The sequence below is a fragment of the Harpia harpyja genome, chromosome 4, assembly GCF_026419915.1.
Source record: "Harpia harpyja isolate bHarHar1 chromosome 4, bHarHar1 primary haplotype, whole genome shotgun sequence".
Classification (NCBI taxonomy): Eukaryota; Metazoa; Chordata; class Aves; order Accipitriformes; family Accipitridae; genus Harpia; species Harpia harpyja.
The window spans coordinates 44,543,749-44,564,958 of NC_068943.1; the positions used below are offsets into that span (position 1 = coordinate 44,543,749).

Below are 21,210 nucleotides of genomic sequence, written 5' to 3' on the forward strand. Positions count from 1 at the left end.
AAACGTTTGCTTCCTGCCACCTGAAATTCCCTTGCTGGGATTTAGGATCTTCTTTCCCATTTCCCACCCTGCCTAACACACCTGTGGCGTTCCTTTGGGCTGTTGGAGGCTGGTTGTGTTCTGCCCCACAAGGGGTAAGTGCCACCAGCTGGAAAGTTTTGAGCTCCTGTTCCATCCTATTTTTCCCCTCATGGAAAGTTCTTGGAGCTCTGTTTGAAGTGTCTGTGAGGCATATGGGAGCATGTACAGGACATCATTGCCCATAGTCAAGGTGCAGTGCAAGGGGCTGTCTCAAAATCAGGTGCTTCATGTAGGGTCTTCTGTAGGTTGAAGCGTGATGCATTGTTTTGTCCTTTGTAAAGTCTGGCTACTCTGACCCTTCAGTTTAGTTCTAAGTGATGCAAAGACTATTAGGACTGATTCTTCTGACATTTGCATCAGCCATGATGTTGCCACACCAAAGGGTGGCTCATCACACTTCTGCCAAGGGCTGTTTCAATGCCCTTGGGGTGAGATGAGTATCAGGGAACAGGAGGGAGAGAAATTGGTGAGAGGCTCAGCAGAGGCAAGGTTGTGCAAAGCAGTGTGGAGTTCACATGATTCTTAACAAAGAGGCATTGATTGGAGGCTTGCTGTTGTGACAGAGCTCACTAGTGCTTGGAGATTATTTCCCGAGCTTTCTATATGGGGGAGCAAGAACCAGATTTGCAAGTGTGGGAGCCTCAATGTAACAGCACCTCCCGGGCTTTTAGGAGAAAGGGTTGTCAGGTGCAAGAGCCACCAGCTGCCACTTAGTCCGCTCCCTCCCCAGCACCCCTCACACATGGGGAGTCCAGACCTTCCTTCCCAGCCCACTGCCTGTGCTGCAGGGCACCATGAGTTCTGCACAGTGCCCCCAAGGCCTTGCATGACCTAGTAAATATCTGGGTTTGGGATCGTGGGGAAAGGCATCAACACAAACCACTTCAGAGGCCAAGGTGGAGGAGTAGGATCTCAGAGGTCTCCACTAATGAGGTCTTGGCACCAACATGTCTTTGGCACTCAGCTGGGCCTTTTTTACTGCTTTTGGTCCTTAACAAAAAATTAACACCAAAAACCTAATGAGTAAAACACATCTCGGCAAGCTTCAACCTATATAGCCAATCCTTCCTCGTGTGCTGGCTGCCCCCTGGGAGGTGTCAGAGTGGATTGGTGGGCACTGGAAGATCTGGCATAGGAACTGATGATGGCAGGATGTATCCCAAGCATTTTCTCTGCTGTACCGACCACACACATCATTCAGCAAAGAAGAAGCAAGGCGAACCCCAGCACTGCACATGCACGCACACATCCTGCTTAATATGTTCAAGCCTCTCCAGAGGCTGATTAGTGATTTTATTTTCTCCTCCTCTCCCGGCCTTGCACGCTCATTGCCATCAATTATCTATGCATTTGCTGTGATGAATTATTGAGTGTGTAACGGGGAGAGGGAAGACCCGCCGTCCCAGCTCAGTCACCTTGCAAACAAAAGCTCCCCAGAGCATGACAGCAGCTAGTTTGCCCTCTGGCTTCTGATTTAGGATGGGGAGCATGGGAAGCCGATCCAGCGACTTGCAAAACCCCTTTACTCCCTCTGCTCCCCTTCCTCATCATTGGTGTTGAGGTGTGGGTGTTATTGCCATGGTACGGAGCAGAGCAATGGGTGCATTATTTCCCTGATGAGAGGCTTGGAGGAGTGGAACGTGAAGAGTTTACCCTGTCTTGCAAAAGAGCCATGAGTTACTCAGTCACCTGGAAAGGAAACACGATTTCCGCAGAGTGTTTGGGGTTTTTGGGGGTATTTTTTGTTTGTTTTGTTTTGTTATTTCTTCTGCTGGTTTTTTTTTTCCCCTTTTCCCCTGAAGCCTCTAGAAAGTTTGGAATGTGTTTTTGTTAAAGCTGCTACATGCAGGGGCCTGAATTCCAGCTTTAGCAGCGTTTTGTTGTTGGCAAACAGTCCTCAGCTGGCATCAGCTTTTTCCTTAGACAAAAGTCTGACTCTTTACACCTGGGCAGAGGAGGGTTCTGCAGGACCATTCTGGGGTCTGGTTCAGGGTCAAATTCATCAGCACCAAAGTCTGCTTTTTCTCCAATTTGTGTCCAAGTACAGTCTGCACTGATGCATAACTCCCATGGCAGGGGTGGGGTAGAAGGGGGAGCGTAGAACTGGGAATTGTTACTACTACTTAAGGTCAAGAAAAATAACCTGATTTTTAAAAGGGTCATTCATTAATTTGCAGGGAAATCATAGCATAAAGAAAGGGCATAGTAATGATGAAGTGAGGGATTGGGTTGATCTCTCTCATGATATATATCACATTCTCTGCCAGGTTGGCTGACAATATCTTTATTTAAGGGGCACATCTTAGGTGCCCATCCCTGGGCAGTGGTGGCCTTCAGCCTGGCGTAGCCTCCTGCGTGCCGTGCTCCTCGTCCACACGCCCTGCTAGGAAGAGACCGTCCTGTCCTCCCAGCTGCCCTGCAAGGGCAACTCTGAGGAGAAGCCGGTGGCTTTCCGTCCTCTCCTCTCTGGGGTTTGGCTCATCTCTTGCTTTTCTGGCGCTGCAAGGAGGTGCTGGGCCATGACTTCCTGCTGTCGCGAACAGGGCCTCTTTTACTGGGATGTCGAAAGCCTGGTTCAAAGGGAACCGCTGAGGCCTGTGGGGGGTCAGGGAGCTTGTGTGGGAGCGGAGCCAGCTGAGCCATCGCCCCAGCCACAGGCAGGCTCTGCTCGGGGGCATGGGCCCTTCATGAAAGAGATGGGGACCGGTGCTGATGAATCTGCTCTCCTCCAGCCTTGGGAGAAAGAGGGAGTGCTGAGCACACCTACAGCCAGGCAGCCGTGAGATGGGCGGCAGGTTGTTCCCAGGGCCTTTGCTACGTGATTGCTTTTGCTCTCTGGCAAGCTCCCACATGCTTTGCAAGGCTCTAAAGACTTCAGAGCCAGACTGCTTGGCAAAGCTGTTGCTCACCTCCGCGGGTGTGGGCAATTCTGCAAGAGGCTCTCTCACCTCCGGGGTAGAAGGAGCAGCATATGCTGCAAAGCATGTTGGAGACATCTCCCCCCTCCCCATCCACCCGTTCTTTCCTCAAATCCCAGCATAGCATTATCTAAACCCAGCCCCACTCTGCACCCGGTGCTCTCATTTCATCAGGAAGGCTGTTGTGGGCCACGGGGTCCCACAGGGCACAGGCCAGACCGGTGTCAGAAAAGTCTTTCACTGTGTCTTACTGCCTGGACATCCTTCTCCAGTAGGCCAGTGCCTCTGGTTGGCATGGAAAAACATGGTCCAGCTGTGACTTTATCAGAGCAGGAACATTCCTTTCCTCTGGTTTCTGGAGGGACGTGCATAGCAAAAATGGCCCTGGCTACACTGGGAGGGGGAACGTGCAACCCTGCCAGCTCAGCTGACAGCCTCTAAGGACTTGATGGCTTCATGCGTGCAGGCACATGAGGGCACCGGTGCTTTCTGTGGCTGTAAGCAGTGCTGAAAAACATTCTTCAGCACCCAGCTGCAATGCTAGGGTGTGGGGCAAACCAGCGCTTGATTCAGGGAAGGGGGCAAGTTCACACAAAGCTCTAGAGACTGAGTTTCGGTCTTAACTGCTGATGACTGTGGTCAGCTGATGGCGTCTCATGGCCGGGCTGGATTGTTGAGGCTTGTCCTCAGGGTCACAGGCTTGGCACAGAGGGAAGGAGAAGGGGAGAAAGAAGAGGCTTAGATGAGATGTGGGGACTGAGATCAGGCTGAGTACAGCAGGCGTGGAGTGAGGGGACAACATGGGAGCGTGCTGAGAGGACGGTAAAGGCGGTGTTTGTGGGTGAGAAGACTTTTGTATGCCTGCACTTGTGTGTGTGTGAAACTGCAGGAAGGAGTCTTTTGCTCAGGTTCACATGTAGAAGTCACAGGGCACATCTACTGGGGACTGTGGGGGTTAAGACCAAGTTCATTTTGGCCTTGCACAGGGAGCCCGTTCTTCCCCTGGAAGGACAGGGTGGGGGTGACATTTCAAAATGCTCTGTCCCCTCAGTTAGAAGATGCTGTCCTGTTTCTCTTGCTATGCATTTTTTTCTTTCCCCAGCTTCTCTGTCTTTCATTACCCTTTCATGTTCCTCACTCTTTGTACATCTTTCTTTTTTTATTACCCCTTTCTTTCCTTTACTCTCAGGCTCCCAGAATACATCCAGTTTCAGATTCTGCCAGAAGCAGTGAGCAAAGCCTGCTTTTCTTGTTCTTACCACCTTGCTTCTCTGTTGTATTTATCATATAAATACTGGCTGTATAATTACCAGAGCATTATCTCTAAACATACAGATTAGGGAAAGACACAGTGGCAGCCAAAGATGAATTTCAGGGTCGGTCTGGTGGGAGACACTTTTCTCCAGCTGTAAGGGGAGGAATCGACTGAGACAGAATAGCAGTCATGAACACCAGCCACCACTTTTCCCAAGCATGTTTCATCTTTACTCCACAGAATCAAGATGGAAGGTTCCTAAATGCAGCCACTTCTGGGGTTAAAAAAAGGCCACAGAAATGATCTAGATCGTGCAGGGTATATAGGCACTGCCGTAAATCTATTCTTATATGGGAACTATTCATAGAATCATAGAACCGTAGAATGGTTTGGGTTGGAAGGGACCTTAAAGATTCCACCCCCCCCTGCCATGGGCAGGGACACCTTCCACTAGACCAGGTTGCTCAAAGTCCCATCCAACCTGGGCTTGAACACTTCCAGGGATGGGGCATCCACAACCTCTCTGGGCAACCTGTTCCAGTGCCTCACCACCCTCACAGTGAAGAACTTCTTCCTTACATCTAATCTAAATCTACCCTCTTTCAGTTTAAAGCCATTACCTCTTGTCCTATCCCCTTGTAAAAAAATCCCTCTCCAGCTTTCTTGTAGGCCCCCTTTAGGTACCAAAAGGCTGCTATAACGTCTCCCTGCAGCCTTCTCTTCTCCAGACTGAACAACCCCAACTCTTTCAGCCTGTCTTCATAGGAGAGATGCTGCAGCTATTGCTACTCTGATATCAGGGCTGAGTCTTTGCAGCTCATTTAATTACTGATGCATTTCCAATAGGATTAAATGGATGTCTGAGTGTGTGTTAGCATATGTTAGGACATGCTATGGTGATAAATATCAGTGCTTTCATATGCCTCCAGATACGCATGCTCTGTATATTTACAATAACTGATTTACTGTCATCCAAAGTTGAAGACAAAAGGAAGGGAAGTATTATTGATCCAACCTTGTGCCTTTTGGTGATCATGAGTCCTAGGCTGGCTGCAGAGCATTAGGACTGGTCGTAGTGAAGTGTGAACACCAATTGTGGGGAGGAAGGTGTTTATGAACAGGAAGGGAGCTGCAGGTGGATGCAGGTAGTTGCAGAAGGTACTGAGTGCCTGTAGCCATAGACTGCTCTTGTATCAACCATGCCAAGAAGCAGCAAATGGAATAAATAAAGGAGTTCATGGGCCTGATGTCCAAGAACCATTCTTTTTCTCTCTTCCTCTGAGAAGTACACGTATATTCATGTCTTTCCATTTTATTGCAGGGCTGCAAGCTCAGACTGTCTTAGTCAATGACACAGTCTCGGGGTTTATCGGGACAGATGTGGTCCTGCACTGCAGCTTCACCAATCCACTCCCCAATGTGAAGATCACACAGGTCACGTGGCAGAAAGCCACCAATGGCTCCAAGCAGAATGTGGCCATCTATAACCCTGCCATGGGGGTCTCCATCCTCTCTCCCTACAAAGAGCGAGTGACTTTCCGGAATCCTTCCTTCAAAGATGGCACCATTCAGCTCTCTCGGCTAGAGCTGGAGGATGAGGGAGTTTACATCTGTGAGTTTGCTACCTTCCCAACTGGCAACCGGGAAAGTCAACTGAACCTCACTGTGCTGGGTAAGATGCTGGACAAGCTTTGTAGTGTGAACCATTGCCTCCAGTTAAACAGATCTCGAGGAACCTGACAGTCATGTCCTGGGAGCTCAGGGCAAAGGTGAATCTCGGATGTAAATTTTACCTATGATGATCTTTCAAGTTGACTGTAAGGAGGTGGAAGAGCAGGGAACCCGGGGTAGGTGGTTCACTGAGCTAGCACAGGAATGCCTCTTCCTCTTTCAAAGCCTCAGTTCCACTATCGCTTAATGCAGATGCAATAACAGTGACCTGTTCCCTAAGGGAGTGGTGAGTTTTAATGAGCTGGTGGCTGTCAAGTGAACAGAGAGAAAAGACAACAGAGAGATCCTAAGCACAAGTAGAGCTTGTCCATGGAGCTTAGGGTTGTGAGCGAATAGACCCCACCCAAGGTCTGCACGATTCATTTGCTCTCCAATTTTGGCTTCACATTCTCACATAGGGCTGAAAACCTATGGCAGGAAAGGATTGACTTTCCATCATGTATCTGTGCATCTAGGGCACCTCCACCATTCTTTCCCCAGAGTAGGTTGCTGGCAATTTGTGGCAGCTCTGGATTCACCACAAGGTCTGTCACAGGCTCAGTGGTGCTAGATGACTCTAGGGTTGTAGTAGAGAGGGTAGCATTGCTTTTCTAACCATCCCTTTGTACCCTTTTCTCCTCCTCCTCCTTTTTGTGCTTCCTTGCAGCCAAGCCCACAAATCGGATGGAGGGCACCAAGCGGCCACTTATTGCTAAGACTGGCAGGACAGAAAAGATCTTGGTAGCTACCTGCACCTCCTCTAATGGGAAGCCCCCCAGCACTGTCACCTGGGACACTAAGCTCAAAGGGGAAGCGGAGTTTCAGGAGATCCGGAATAGCAATGGCACCATCACAGTGATCAGCCGATACCGGCTGGTGCCGAGCCGGGAAGCCCACCGGCAGCAGCTAATGTGCGTGGTCAATTACCAGCTGGACCGCTTCACCGATAGCATGACCCTCAACGTGCAGTGTAAGTGAGCATGGGTAGGGCTGGAGAGCAGTGCTCCATGGTCAGTCCCTGGGGTGGGTGATGAAGTTTGGCAAAAGAGGAGTTTTCTGAAGGGAATATGTTGGTCTGGTGGAGGCGCTGAAGTAGGGGGCTGCTCTCTTTTTCTGGAGAGTGAAAACTGAAGTGATCATGGAATAATCATATGCTTTCTCTTTTTCACACCTTCTTTCTCTCTGCCTCTGCCACGTCCCTTTGTTCCTGCCCTTCTCTCTCTCCTTCTTTTACCCTCTCTCACATTCCTTGTCCCATCATCTTTCCCACGTTGCAATCTCTCTCCTTCTCCCACCCCTGCCCCCTCATCTCCCTATTTCATTTTCTCCCTCTTGCTTTTCCATAACTCTTTCCTCTCCTTTTCCATCCTGCTTTTCTATCTTTTTCACCCCCTGCAGATGAGCCAGAAGTCACTATTGAGGGCTTTGATGGCAACTGGTTTCTCAACCGGAAGGATGTGAAGCTGATATGCAAATCTGATGCCAACCCCCCAGCTCACACCTATGAATGGAAGCTGTAAGTGCCTACAATGCTTCTGCTCTCAGCAGCACATATGATCTTTGAACAGGGCCAAGGAGTCTCTGTAGAAACCTCAGTCACCCTCTGGTCAATTAGGGCCCAGTCCCATTACTGTCAGTGGTGTCACTCCAAGGTAAAACCTGTGCATGTGAGGGGAGAGCTGGACGCTTGTAGTTGCTGGAGCTGTGCTCCTGCAGAATGCTCAGAGCTGATTCTGGTTCCCTGGCACAGCTCTGCCAGGAGGCCTTCGTTGCACTGGGACCGGAACTAATTTCTTTATTTGCAAACCAGGGAAGGTGCTGTCTTCAGCCTTGGCCTTTCTGGCTCACCCCCTCCTGTGCTGGCCATCCTCTGAAGCTGAGCTTGTCAGATCCAAAACAAGGCTTGCTGCCCTGCCAGCCCTGTCTAGAGGGCAGCCTGTGCTTTAGAGGCAGGCAATGCAGTGTTTGAAGCAACTAGGGTGATGGATTTGTTTTGGGTGGGTGGGCTTTATCTGAAGTTTCCCGTGGCCTATGGTCCCAGCTGACAGAGCTGGGGCTAGCATTTTAGTTGAGCCACACAGAGCCACCTCACCTTGCGATGGACAGAGGTTATCCCTTGTCTTTCAGCTGGGTCTTCCCCTAGTGTCTTCCAGTTCAGTCTCAGGAGGGAAGGGCAGTGGGTAAGGATCATATACACACCCCCTCTACCGCGCTGGGATGGAGCTTGCCACCAGCGCAGTGCAGCCTCAATACCCACGATAACTTCCTGTTCTCACTTCACTGGAATAATATTCTGCCCTGGTGATGTGAAGCAGCTGAGATATGACAAGGTGAATAATTTGCCCAGCACCACTAAGTGCTTCAGTAGCAGAGCTGGAAAAGAACCCAGGATTTCCCTTCCTTCAAGGGGCACAAATAGCACAAAATTTGTCTGTGTGTGAGAAAACCTTTCACTGGAATCAGCCCCAGCTGTAAGCAGGAGCTCCTCTTTGGAGCACTCATCCCCACATGACTGACATTAAACAGAAGCAATTCCCTGTCCTCCAGCTTTTGGCTGAACACACTAAAGGGACTGAAAAGTGAGCAAGGGCTGTCTGGGGAGTCGGATGGGAATTGATGCAACCTGATGTGGTTCTCTCTCCCTCTCTATTCTATAAGCACTCATGTAGCTTTAAAAAAGAAAGATCAAATGGATCCTTTCTTCTTTTCAGCTGGCATTTGTCATGAGGAAAGAGGCTCTCAAAATGGCTTTGCAAGGAGCTAGGCATATTCTCTCTCATTTTGCTTCCCACATCAAACTGTTCACAGTGAAAGTCTGAAGAGGATTGTTTTTCTTGCCCTTTTTCTAGTTCTCGTCCCCAGCTCTCTCCCTCTGTTGGTTCTGCCAGTTCGACTTAAACTCTAAGGGGACTCTCTGGGTTCCTCACAACATTGCCAGGAATGTGTTAGAGGCAAAGATACCCCTTGTGGCACCCAAGGCAGAAGAGATCCCAGTTTAGGCTATCTCTGTGTAGCAGAGCTGACAAATTGAGCTTAAGCGAGCCTTTTGAGATGAAGCTGGGGACAGGAGGCAGGTTTTCTCTCTGCTTTTGGGCAAGTCATTTCATCCCTTTGTTCTGGTATTGCTCACATGCGGGGCTGGAGGCTGAGCGCTTTCTGAGCTCCTGGGCATCAGGTTCCCCATGGCAGGAGCTCTGTCGCTGTGTATAGACGCAGCCAGCAGCACAAGTGTCCCCTGATCTCTGTTGGGGCAATCTGCTCCTGCTGTGATAGTAATGCTGAAGGCAGGCTGAGAGCTGAAGCATGGGGTAAGCAGGTGCCAAACATCTCAGCCAGGTGATGTTTCTGTAGCCCAGGGCAGGAAAGAGGGTTAGTTACCAATGAGGCTCAAACACAACAGGGAATGCAGGTGTCAGGGCTGAGCATGGCGCTGCATGACAGAGTCTGAGTATTATGTGTCATTTGCACACCTGCTTTACACACTGCGCTGGTAATAAATTCATCTCTGGCAGAAATGGTTCTTGAGAACAGCACATCTTTAAGCCAGGCATTGAGTTGGTCCCTCTGTGCTTGTGTGATTGATGATTTATTTTTTTTTAACACTGGAAAGAGTTGTTTTCCTATGGATTCTCTGTGAGCTGTGTATATGTCCATTTGTCTGTCTTTAGCCTGCAAGTGCTTCTTGACTTACAGCTAAGAGGCTGGGAGCATCAATACTTTGCTTTGAGAAGGAACTGTGGGGAGAAAAATGGAGAGAGAGAAAGCATGGAATTACAGAGTACAGGTTTCTAAGCGCGATAGCGCTTCAGTCCGATTCCCCAGCCTCTCCCTTTTTGCACACTTTGTGGGTCAGTTAGGAGTGAGTATAAGATTATTGACCTGAGCGGATGGAAAGGAAAGATGGAGTGCAGCTGAAGGTAAGGAGAATGGAGGCAGAAGAAGAGGGAAGTAGAGAGTGAGAGAGAGCAAGTGAGACTGGGGGAAGTAGAAGCGGAAAGGGAGGAGGAAGAAAAAGCTGTGGTACAGAGTTGCCCCCTGGCTCTTTCAGCCCAGTCTCCTGCTCGCCCATTCTTGGCCCCAGGCTGCCTGTGAGTGGGGCCCTGCAAGAAAGAGGCAAGCCAAGCAGGTGGGATGAAAGCCTGATAAATAACTGTACTGCAGCCAGCCACCTAGGCATGTGGCACGTGTGTGTAGGGAGGTGAGAAACGGGAATAAGATCCATGGCCATCCCCTTCCTTCCCACAGTGCCACTTTGGTAATATTAAACTGATTCCTCATTTCTTTGGCTGGGTAGCCAGAGAAATAGCCACCAGCATCTTTGGTTTATCCATGTGCTTGTATGTGCCTCTTCCCCTTCCTGGGGCTCAGGAAGCAATTACTGCTGATGATGTTTTGCTCCTGCCTGGAATGTAAAAACCAGCCATGCTTTCCTCTCCTCTCATTTGGATCATGATGAGCAACAGTCAGGGGAGCTGTTAGAGGAAGCAATAGCCTTCTTTAGCATCCCACACCACAGTTTTTGGATGTGCCCTTGTCTTTGTAGATTCAGGGCCTTATAGGCAGAGGACCAACGTTAGGCTGTTCTATTCTTCCATCAGCTTTGGGATCATTGGCTTGATGTGACTGGGAAGGACTAATGTGTTTGCTATACGTATGTGCCTATGTGTATATGTAGACATGAAAAATATGTGCGTGTGCATTTAGGCACTTCTTTACAAACCTAATTATACCCCCATTATTCCCTTTTGTTTCTTACAAATTGCTGACAATATGTGCACATTTTTGTTGGGAGGAGGGGAAAGAATTACTTGAGTAATTTTTAATTGCCTAAGAGAAGTAATTACTTTACTTTGCTTCAGTAATTAAGAATAACCAGGCCATGTGTGTCTTTTCCTAACACACAGGGTTTTTTTTTATTTTTTATCTGCCTTTGTTCATTTATTCTGTGTATCTCTAGACTTAGTTTAGCATTATTGCAGTTTCACACTTATCTGACTATAATGACATGGGCAAGTCATAGATGGCAGGGCTCTAAACTCCAGCTTGAGTTGCAATTAACACTGGCTGATCAGCTGCACAGGAGAGTTACATGGGCAGGAAATAGGAGTAAGGCAAGGTCAAGCTGGTGTCCCATTCCTGTGTTTTCCATCAAATGGAAAGTCAGGGATGGAGGAACACCCTGAAGATGAGCCCGCTAGAGGTGACACACCTGAAACAAAAGAGTGACCTGGCCATCTTACCCTAAGCTTGTACCTACTCGGGGATTTTGCAGGAAAGTGAACCGCTTTAAGGCTCTGAGTCTGTTTTCTGGATAGGGGAGAACATAGAGTGAAAGTGTTCCACATCCTGTTAGCCAAATCCAGGGGGCTGTATGTGACCCAAATATGTCCAATCTCCCTTGTGATCACAGAGAAGGGGAAAAAACCCCACAATCCATGTAAAGAACCTGATTCTCATCATGCAGTAGATTTACCCTGGAGACACTCTACTGACTCTTTCCTGTAATGCTGCTGTCTGAGGGTTTAGTTTCAAGGCTGACTACATTAATGGGTATTTTCCAGCCAGCACCACTAGGTTCTGGACCTGCCCAATGGCAAGTGCAGAACCAGCATGTCAGTGTCACCTCTGCAATACTGCTCGACCCTACTGAGTATCATCTCTGGGCTCAACCATGATCTTTGTTTCCCCTAGGCCAAACGGGACTCTGCCAGGGAGCGTGGAAATCCAGAACAATACCATCTACTTTAAAGGGCCTGTCTCCTACAGCGTGGCTGGCACCTACATCTGTGAGGCCTCCAACGCCATTGGTACACGGTCGGGCTTGGTGGAAGTCAATGTCACAGGTAGGAAAACACTCGATGTGCCTTGAAAGACCGAAGAGGAGGAGGAGGTGGGGAGAGGAGAGTGTGAGTGGCTGACAAATACCAGTCAGTTACATCTCCTTAACATCTGAGTCACCAGTGTCTCCTTCTAGGGGTCAGGAGTTTCATGATGCAAAGGGAGCAGTAAAGTTCTTTGCTTTGCACTGGTTTTGCACTGGTTTGCCTTGGATTTTTTCTCCTTTCCTCTTGTTGTCTTTTCCTTTCTTACACCAAGATACGTTCAATTTGTTTCCCCCTTGTCTTCTGCTTTGGATTCAGAGAGATCATTGGACGTGTTAAAAGCGAAGACATGTCAAGGAGATATTTGTTAGAGGGTAGAAGAAGGAGTAGGATGAGGATATAGACTGCCACTGAGGCAGTAAAGCATGAGATGGATGAGTCATTTGTTCAGGATGATGTTTGGTGTTTCTGATGTTAGGCAGTTCTCATGATTTTTCATTTGTGCTCCTTCCAATGCCATGTTGGTCTGTGCATTTGCTCACCTGGCTGCCACAGATTACTGAGAGGCTGTGAGCACTTGAGTAGCTTTGTCTGGGCTCCAGAAAGGAATAACATCACAGGATGCAGGCAATGGGAAGTGATGCTGTGTGATGTCATATGAGACAGAAGGAATTTGATGACTTGCGAATCAGTGTAGCCACAGGAGTGAGGAGAAGACATGTGGATATGCTTAGGTAGTGTCAGGGAGAGAAAGTGATGTCAAGAAGTAGGTTAAAGAGAAGAAATAACATATGGCAATAGCCTGATTTCAGACACACAAAGTTATATTGCAAGGCATCACCAGAGGGGAAAAGTGGCTTTTGGTGCTTTGAGAGCAGGGAAGGCAAGTTTACCCCATTTCTTTGGGGTAAAAGGAGTGATTCGTTTTATCAGTGGGTTAATGACAGGCGGTGACCAGCATTTGTGGGTCTCATGAGAGAGATGGAAGTACCTCTTGCAGTAGTGAGTTGGAGCACTGCCACACTGCAATAAGCTCCGGGCTCTCGGGGGACAGAGGAGGGAGTGACCATCTGATGAAGCAGCACCGCCTGCCTGGGAGACATGCCTGGCAGCTGGGACTACTTGCCGAGGCTCTCCTCTGGCCCCCCAGGTGGCCAGCAGCACTGTGGGGGCTCAGTGCTGGTCTCCTTTCGGTGCTCCCCCTACACCCCAGCACAGGACCATTGCCAGGTGGGCAGGCAGCACAAACCACGGCATATGGCCACTTTTCCAGCTGGGCTCACAGCAGGGACCATGGGATGTCGTAGATCCAGACCTGCTCTCTCTGGGGAGAGCAGCAGGACTGTGACTGCAGCCAGGTGAGCTGGAGAGCAGCAGGCTGCCTGCATCCTGCAAATACCACAGACAGCACAGGTGCCTACAAGCTGGATGGGCAATGAGGCACACTGGAGGTTCCCAAGGTGTGGGAAATAAAGGACAAGTTCCCCGGGGTTGTTAGCCCTTCCTGCTGTCCAGACTGAGGCAAATCAGAGCGCCCGCTGTTCTGATAGCAGGCCACCTCTCTGAGCCACCCCAGTCCTTGAAGAGTTGTCTAACCTGAGAGTGATGAAACGGGCTTCTCAAAGGGGCCAAGCTCCAGCCCCCTCCACCTGCCCTCTACAGTGGTAAGTGCTGAGCAAGTGTAAAGATGAGGCCCGGGCAGCTGACCTCCTGAAATTAGCAATAACACTGTGTTTGGCACCCTCACCACCTCAGCTCCCCTCTTCTGTAACATGGGTAAACCAGGCTAATCTTCCTCTATCCAAGTGCTTGGAGGTCAATGGATGGGATGTGCTAATTAGATGCTAATTACCAACTATTTATTTATGATCATTATCACTGTAGCAGGCCTTTAATTCACACCTCCTGTCCTGGATCCTTGCCTGCTGAGTTGTTCCCAGTATATGCTTTTCTCTGGGGGATTTTTCATTTGCCAGTGAAAGGCACCACAATAACAAAGCTCTTTGTTCAGGACAGACATGGAGCAGCACCCGCCCTGCCCAGCCCTGCCCAACCGCCCGAAGCTGGGGGAAGGTCATGGCCAAAATCTGTTCAGCCGCTGGCCATTTTATGGGAGTTGCCACTGAAGGCACTGTGTTTCTGGGACAGTGCAGGCAACTGCCTGGTACAGACTGAGCAGACTCACTTCCCATTGGCAATAGAAAACCATCCTACTTAGTAACAAGCACCTTGGGTCACATTTGAAAGGGTGATGGGAGGGAAAAAGCCTACAAACTCAGTCCCCAGTCGCAGAGAAAGAGGTGGGATAGGTATTGCAGAAGGCAACTTAGAGAGGAACAGGCTCTCTTCACCATGTCTCATTTTCCAATTCTGCATAGCCTGTATGTCCATTTCTTGGTGGTGTTCTGTCTACCCAACCACCCAGTATCTCTTGAGGTGTCAGGACACATGTTTGCAAACACCAGATACAGCCCTCTCTTCATATTTCCTGCTGCCACCTGCCAGGGTTTTATCTATCTCAGCACCACAATAGCATTGCAGCCCGGGTGGGCTGCACCGACTCGCCTGCACGGGCACGGGCTCCTCTAGGGACAAGGATCTGTGGGTTCCCCCTCCGGGGTTTGGTTAATGTCTCCCTTCCTGATGGTTTTTCAGGGGACTGGTAGAGCATTGTTCGCATGCTCGATGAGCGCAGTGCTGGCAAGGGAAGCGGGGACTGGCAGGATTTCTGGGGAATGACTTCGGGTTGATGTCTGCCTGCCTGCAATCTCAATTTATTCCCAAAGGTCCGAATTGTGGGGTTGAGGTTAAATGAGAGGGAAAGAAGGGCACACCCACAGCTGTCCCATTAGGAGGGATTAGCAGCCAACCCGTTAGGCCAGGCCTCTGCCACATAAAAAATCCACTTTTAATAATTCATGGAATCTGAATATGTTTATCCAGTTCTCCCTAAGGACCGATTAGGCCAGTGCTGGGGAGAGCTCAGCCGTCTTCGCTCAGCTATTACAGGTACATTTGTTTGGGTCTTGCAGGCAATTTAGGGATTGTCAGTGGACCACGAAACCTCTTTCAAGAGCTGCATGCAATAAATGGAGTTCAATCTAGTGAGCAGCCAGCCTTGGGAGAAAAAAAACCAGAAGGCTGATGCAGAGAAAGCCCTGCAGCGGCTTTTCCCCCTCCCGTCTCCCTGCGTACAGGCATCCCTCCTCCTGCTATCCAGCATCCTTCCTCCCAGCCCCAGCCCCAGAGAGGAGGAGTGCAGGGCTAGTTCAGCCCCCTCATGGGGAGGGTCATTTGTTCAGGGGGAGAAGGCTGAATGCTTCTATTAGAGTTATAGCGCATTAAAGAGATTGATAAGTGGAAATTTAATATTTTATTCCAGCAATCTGTTCCTAGAATAGCTTCTCCTGCCTTGCAGGACCTTTGTCAGTCGCAGCCAAGCCATGTCGTGTGACATGTAACTATTTATTACAGGCAGTTGGGTGACATAATAAAAGGCTGTGGTTATGGACTGCACGCGTGTCCCTGCGTGCCTGCACATGGGTGTGGTGGTCCTGCACAGAGAGCTGGTCATGTACATAAACACATAATGTGTGACCCTGATCTGCATCCCGGCATGCAAATGGGCTTCCCAAACCTGCATGCCTGCACAGGGATGTCCTGCTGCGCAGTCATGTGTGCATGCAGGACGCAAGAGCATCAGTGCATTGGCATATGTGAACATGCATGTATTTATGAACATGCGCTTAGCTGTATGGGCTATGTGCAGCAGTGCATGTACATACCCTGGCCCTTGTGCATGTGTGTACATACACATTTGTGTGGGTATGCAGGGGGACATTCATGCACTTGTGTACTGGCTTCAGCCAGAGGAAACACAAGGAGAAAGATGTCGTTAAAACATCTCTTCTCCCCGTGGGCCTTCAAGCACCAGGCAAACATCAAAACCGAAGGAGGTTCACAGTGCTGGAGCTGGGGGAGCAGGGAGAGCAGAGCCTGTGCTGAGGCAGGGACTGCTATCAGCCTCTCTGCTGCAGGGCTCCCACCTGTTTCCCGAGGCCAGGAAGGGGTCTTCTCCTTCAGGATTCTGCAAGCTCCCCCGGATTTCCCAGAGACAGGGCATGATGTGCAGGTGCCCCAGGGACAGGCTGTGAGGACAGGAGCCTCTGTGCGGTTCCCTGCCCAGGGCTGTGCCAGCCTGTGGGCAGGCAGCTTTGCAGCCCTGGCCTTGGATGTGCTACAGGCTGTGGGGGAAGGAAAGGTTGGCAGGGGCTGACGCCCCCCCCGCCCCGTTTGCTTGGCTTGCAGCAGGGAGTTATTTACACACCACCAGCAATCTTGCCAGCAAGGTCACTGCAAACAGCCTGTGGGGCTCACTGGAGCCCTCTGCCATGCGGCAGCAGGCCTTTGCTACGGGCTTAGAGCGCAAGAAAAAGCCCTTTCCGGGAAGCGTTAAATCCCAAGCCCAGAGCAGGTGCACCCAAAGCCCAGCTGCCGGCCAGGGTCATGCCATGCTGCACCAGCAAGCGCTTGTGGCTGCTTTAGGTGGGAAGACAGGGCCGGGGACTAAAGAGGAGCAAGCTGGGGGTGGGGCGGTCCATCTGATGCTAATCTTCCGGATGGCGGGTAGGAGCGTCTGCTGCATCCTGTCTGATGGCATCTGTGCCAACAGCCCCTGTGGGAGCAGCGCTTGATTGACAAGCGATAGGTGACCTGACAGAGAGATTAAAACCTAAGACACGTTTGGCATCTGGCCTAAAAGCCATCACACTCTGAAATGCCAGTGGCAGCTGCTAAACTTCTGGATTAGTTGCCAGTGGTTTTTCCACCCCCACCGCCTCCTCTCCCCCCTGCCCCGCTCTGCACGAGGAGAGCAGAAAGCCCTGGTAGGGAGAGGAGAGGCAGGATCCGTTGAAGCGAGAGATAGGCATGCATAGGTGCAAGGGCTGTTGTGAAGGAAAAAGGACAGCAGTGCTACGGGCTTCTCAAATTGCAGCCCTCTCCGGCCTGAGGCAGGTCCAGAGGTATCTCTATATCTTCACTCATGTACACGTCTGTAACACAGTGGGTCAAAGTCCTGGGATAATTTGGTGTGGACTGTACTGGCAGGGAAAGTTTGCCATCAGCAATCTGTCTCTTAAAAAAACGCACACGATCACCACTCTATTTGCTGAGGTCATCTGGGAACTGAGAAGCTCCATGAACCCACTGGAATTAAGGTTCCTGCTCCTCTCTGGAGCTGCTGCTTGCCCTGGCTAGAGCCTGCCAAAGGCCCCCCTGCTTCCCATTGCAGCAGGTGTTTGCTTTTGCAAGGCAGAAGGAAATCCAGGGCCTTCCTCTGGAGGAGCTTCATGCAAGGAGCAGCTTGGGCTGACACATGTCCAGAAGGTAATTTCTCATGGAGTTTGACATTTTCCTCAGTGCCCATGGCTACAGTGAGAATCTTGGCTGGTGCTGGGTTTTTCCTTGGCCCTTATGATTGAAGGGAAAAGGATGGAAATGTGACTTCAAGAAAAAATGTGTCCACAGGAAGTAGTATCTTTTAAAATATGTAAGCAGTATGGTGAGCAGAACGGCTTTTGAAAGCTGGTTTTCTGTGGATCTGCGTATCATGGAAGAATTATTTGGTGTCTGAAAATATGCCTTTTCTGATCTGGACCCTTCCTGCCCTTGGGAGCAGCCTCTTGTCCCTGTGGGGTTCTCTGATGTCTAATGAGGTTTAGCTCCCACCTCTGCCAGGGATCCCTAGGGCTAATTTTGGCTCATTCTTCTGTCAGATAGCACTGAAATTGGCCAGCAGGTTCAAAAAGCATTAGATAAGGGATTGATGGACAGGCAAGATGATTTGCATATGTCTCATTTTTATTGGAAAGCAGCCATTAAAAGAAAGATGTGATTTTTAAAAACGTGTATTTTTGAAGCCACTCTTGTGATGGGGAAGGCCTGGTTTGTCTCTGGGGTGGCAGCACTGCTATGCCCCGGGGTGCTGTTGGGAGAAGGCAGGAGCTGAGGCAGGGAGGTGCTCGGAGCCCTCCGCCTTGCATGGAGGGATCAAAGAGAACCTGTGGGCTCGGCCAGGTGCCAGAGCAAAGCCCAGGGCAAACCCCCGTCTCCCTGCGCTCCCAGCTGCCGCCCCAGAGGTCTGGCTCCTGGCACAGGGACAGGAAGCTGGGCTGAATGCAACAGCTGGCAGAGCCGGGCAGTGGGCAGATAGTGTTGCTGCTTTAATTCCTATTCATACAGCAGTCCCTCTTTTTATGAGGGCTGGGGGGGGTGCGGGGGGGGGGCTTTTTATGCTGGCATTAAAGCCTAGCTTGTTCCCCCTCCCTCCACTCTGCTGTCTCCTGTTTCTCCAGTCCGCTTTTCACAGCGGCTTTAATTCTCGCCAGACTCTTCCTAATGGATTTTTCACATGGGGCCCCGAGCACACTCGGGCATCGCACCAGTTTCCAGAAATTTCACGCACCCCTTGAACACAAAAAGGGGATCCTTTTCCCACACTTTCCCCTCTCTCCCCAGGCTGCAGTTCTGCTCTCTTCTGCACCCCAGACACGAAACTCGGTGGGCAGGGGGGGTGAGCCCCCTTTGTGGGGCTGACAGCAGTGGATGCATGCGGAGTGACACCCGCTGAGAACTGGACCTGTCCCGAGTCATTAATTAACCTGGCCCTTGAACGCCGGGGCACCGTGGCGGAGGGCTGCAGGCATGCCAGGCTGTGCCGGGCAGCTGCGGGGCGCGGGGATCCCCGCCAGGGCCCGGCTCTGGGACAGGGCTGGAGGAGGCCGAAAGCAAAGGGAGCCAGCGGCGGGGGGGGGTATCCGGCCTGGGGCGCAGGGTGGGCTGCTTTACGGAGGGGACCTTGTCGCAAGGCAGAGGCACGCCAGGGTAGAGCCCGGGCCGGGACCCGCCGCTCCCTTCCCGGCTCGGCTGGCTGCTCGCTGCAGCCCAGCGGCTACGGTGAGGGGCTCCGGCAGCGCCCACCCAGCTGCTCCGGAGGCATCGGCGGTCTGTACCGCCATCCAGCGGCGGTGTGAGGCGTGTGCCCTCCCCCTGCTCCGGAGCGGCCCGTCCCCCTCCGCTCTGGGGTCGCTCACGCCTCGTTTTTAGCCGTCGTGTCCGTCCCCTCCCGCCTCGAACCGGGGCTTAGCCACGTTCCCCCGCCGCATCCCCAGAGCCACTTCGCTTTTCCAGGCTCCGGGGGAGTGCGGTGGGTGGACGAGGCGGAGGGGGGGGGGGGGCGGGGCGGGGAGGAAACTATGTGGGTAGGGAGGGGACGATTTCGGCTGCTGGCTTGCGATCTTCCCATCTTTCTTCTCCCTCTCTTCCCACAGTTTGGTTTTGTTTTCTTTGGCATGGGAACTGGGCCACTGCGAGGAGGATGGGGATGGGATCTGAGCAGAAAATAGTTCCTTCCCTGAACAACGTGTGAAATCCAACACAGCGGCGTGTTAGTTTTTGTGTCCGCGGTGTTGGCAGTGGCGGGGGGGGTGGCATGTAGACAAGTGCTATCTCAGGGGCAGACAGCACAAAGGGCAGGAAAAAAATATCTATGAGAAAGATAGAAAAACATTCCCCTTTTCACTTCATGTGTCCAACCTGGGCGGTTAATGAGGCTTTTAATAGAAAAGTGGGCCAAGCTCCTTTTGAAATTGTGCACAGACTTCCCCTCTCAGATCTGTCTGTTTTCCAGAGCTGGGAGGCAGAGGGGATCAGTGCGGCTTTAGGGATCCTGTGCCCAGCATACACACCGTATCTGGGTCTTTTCAGGGTGGTGTATTGGTCCCATGCACAAAATCAGCCTTGCTGTGGGGAAAAGCAAGGTAGGCTTCAGATCAGAGCTGTGGGGTAGGGGAAAATAAAAGATACAGCCCCTGGGATCTGAGCCAGCTTGCTGGTCTTTCCCTGCACCCACTTAAGCTCCAGGTGGACCCCTGCTTTATGCACAGTTTTGGGAACTGGGCACCACGGGGTTGCAGAAGCTGTGATGGCAAGGAGTGGCCCTGGGGAGATGGCATGGGCAGGGGTAGAAAGAGCTGTGTGGTTGAAGCTGAGCCCTCAGCAGCGAGGATTACCAGGGGGTGGATACCAGGGGCTGGACGTGACATTTCTTGCTGTCTCTGCAGAGAGGTTTTGCATTAACCAGCTGGCTATGACAAGTCTTCTGTTGATGCAACATGTGGTTTTGGCTTTCCAGAACCCAGTCCCAGCTCCCTATGCTGAAATATATGCCCTCGCTCCTGCTCTGAAGGCTGTCTTTGGAAAGAGATGCTGGCTCCTGCCTGCACAGCGTCTTGCTCCTCATTCTGGCTGCAGCAGGGAGGCCCTCCATCTGCCTGTCCCCCAGCCTGTGCTGCCCAGTGTGCTGCTCTGCTCTGTGTGTGGTTTCAGGCTCAAGGCAAGTCAGTACTGCAGAAACCAAGATGCTGTTGTTGGGCTGATGTCTCAGGACAGGCAGGAATGAAACAGCTCTCAGGCACAGGCAAAACATTTATGTTGCAAGGATCAGGCCAGCAATTGCTCGATTTCAGTACCCTTATCCAAAATCCGCAGCTGTTTCAGGAACTGCCTCTACCCAGGGGAAGCTCTTTTCTCACCTCTTCCTTAGCAGCTGGGCTAAGCTGTGCTGCAGGGAAACCCACTCCCTGCCCAGCTCCTGCTTGTTCAGGGCTTCCTGCCCTGATGCAGAAACGTGGCTGCCAGCAGCAGGCAGTCCTGCAGGCACATGAAGAGGGGGCAGGAAGCAGACTCTGCCTCATATCCCTTTGGAATTTGCTGCCTTTGAGCCCCTCCTTCCCCATTGCCCCGTCCTGGCTGCTCTTCTGGGAGGGCGTGCTGAGATTGCTAGTCGGTCTGAGCCTGTCCTTGGCTGCCAGGGTAAAAAGTGAGGGCCAGGAGGCTCCAGAGCAGCAACGAAGGCTTGCAGCTATGAGCAGGGCTGGCGGACAGGCCTTGGGGGTGGAAAAAGCAGTCCGAGGGGTCTGAGCATGGAGTGCAAGGGCAAGGCAGCCAGGGGACATTAACCAGGCACCTGCTGTCTAAAGTCAGAGGCAAGGTGAAGGACTGAGACAGCCATGTGGTGCTTAATGTCTCATGGACACAGATGTTCAACAGGCAGTGTGTGAAAGCTGAGTTTGGCCAGGGGCTGTAACCGTACCCAGGGAGTGCTCAGAAGGTTGATTTAAGTCCTGGATCAAACTTTATCTGCGCCGAAGTGTGGGCATTGGACTGCATGAAAGAGAAGAGAGCTTCTTTCTCATCTCTTTTCTTTTTCTCTTTTGAGTTATTTACTTTTTTTAAATAGGTCAGGGTAACTGCAGGAACAAGATGAGCATGAGTAGTGGCACTATGCTGGCCACAGTGATAGCAGAAGAGAAAGGAACAGTGGGAGGTCTGTGTCCCCATGCTGCAGAGCATAGCCGGGTCA

General features: G+C 51.2%; 1 protein-coding gene across 7 annotated transcripts in view; it reads left to right on the forward strand.

Moving 5' to 3' along the window:
* The window catches only part of NECTIN1 (nectin cell adhesion molecule 1), a 109,159-nt gene that overhangs the window by 42,584 nt on the left and 45,365 nt on the right, over window positions 1–21,210 (forward strand). For all 7 annotated transcript variants that reach the window (XR_008235122.1, XM_052786526.1, XM_052786522.1 and 4 more), the window contains exons 2-5: window positions 5,576–5,926; window positions 6,632–6,934; window positions 7,363–7,480; window positions 11,656–11,807. Coding sequence is in view for 6 of the 7 variants with exons in the window: in XM_052786526.1 (XP_052642486.1) it covers window positions 5,576–5,926; window positions 6,632–6,934; window positions 7,363–7,480; window positions 11,656–11,807 (924 nt within the window). In the remaining variant the exon portion in view is untranslated. The remainder of the gene's footprint in view (window positions 1–5,575; window positions 5,927–6,631; window positions 6,935–7,362; window positions 7,481–11,655; window positions 11,808–21,210) is intronic.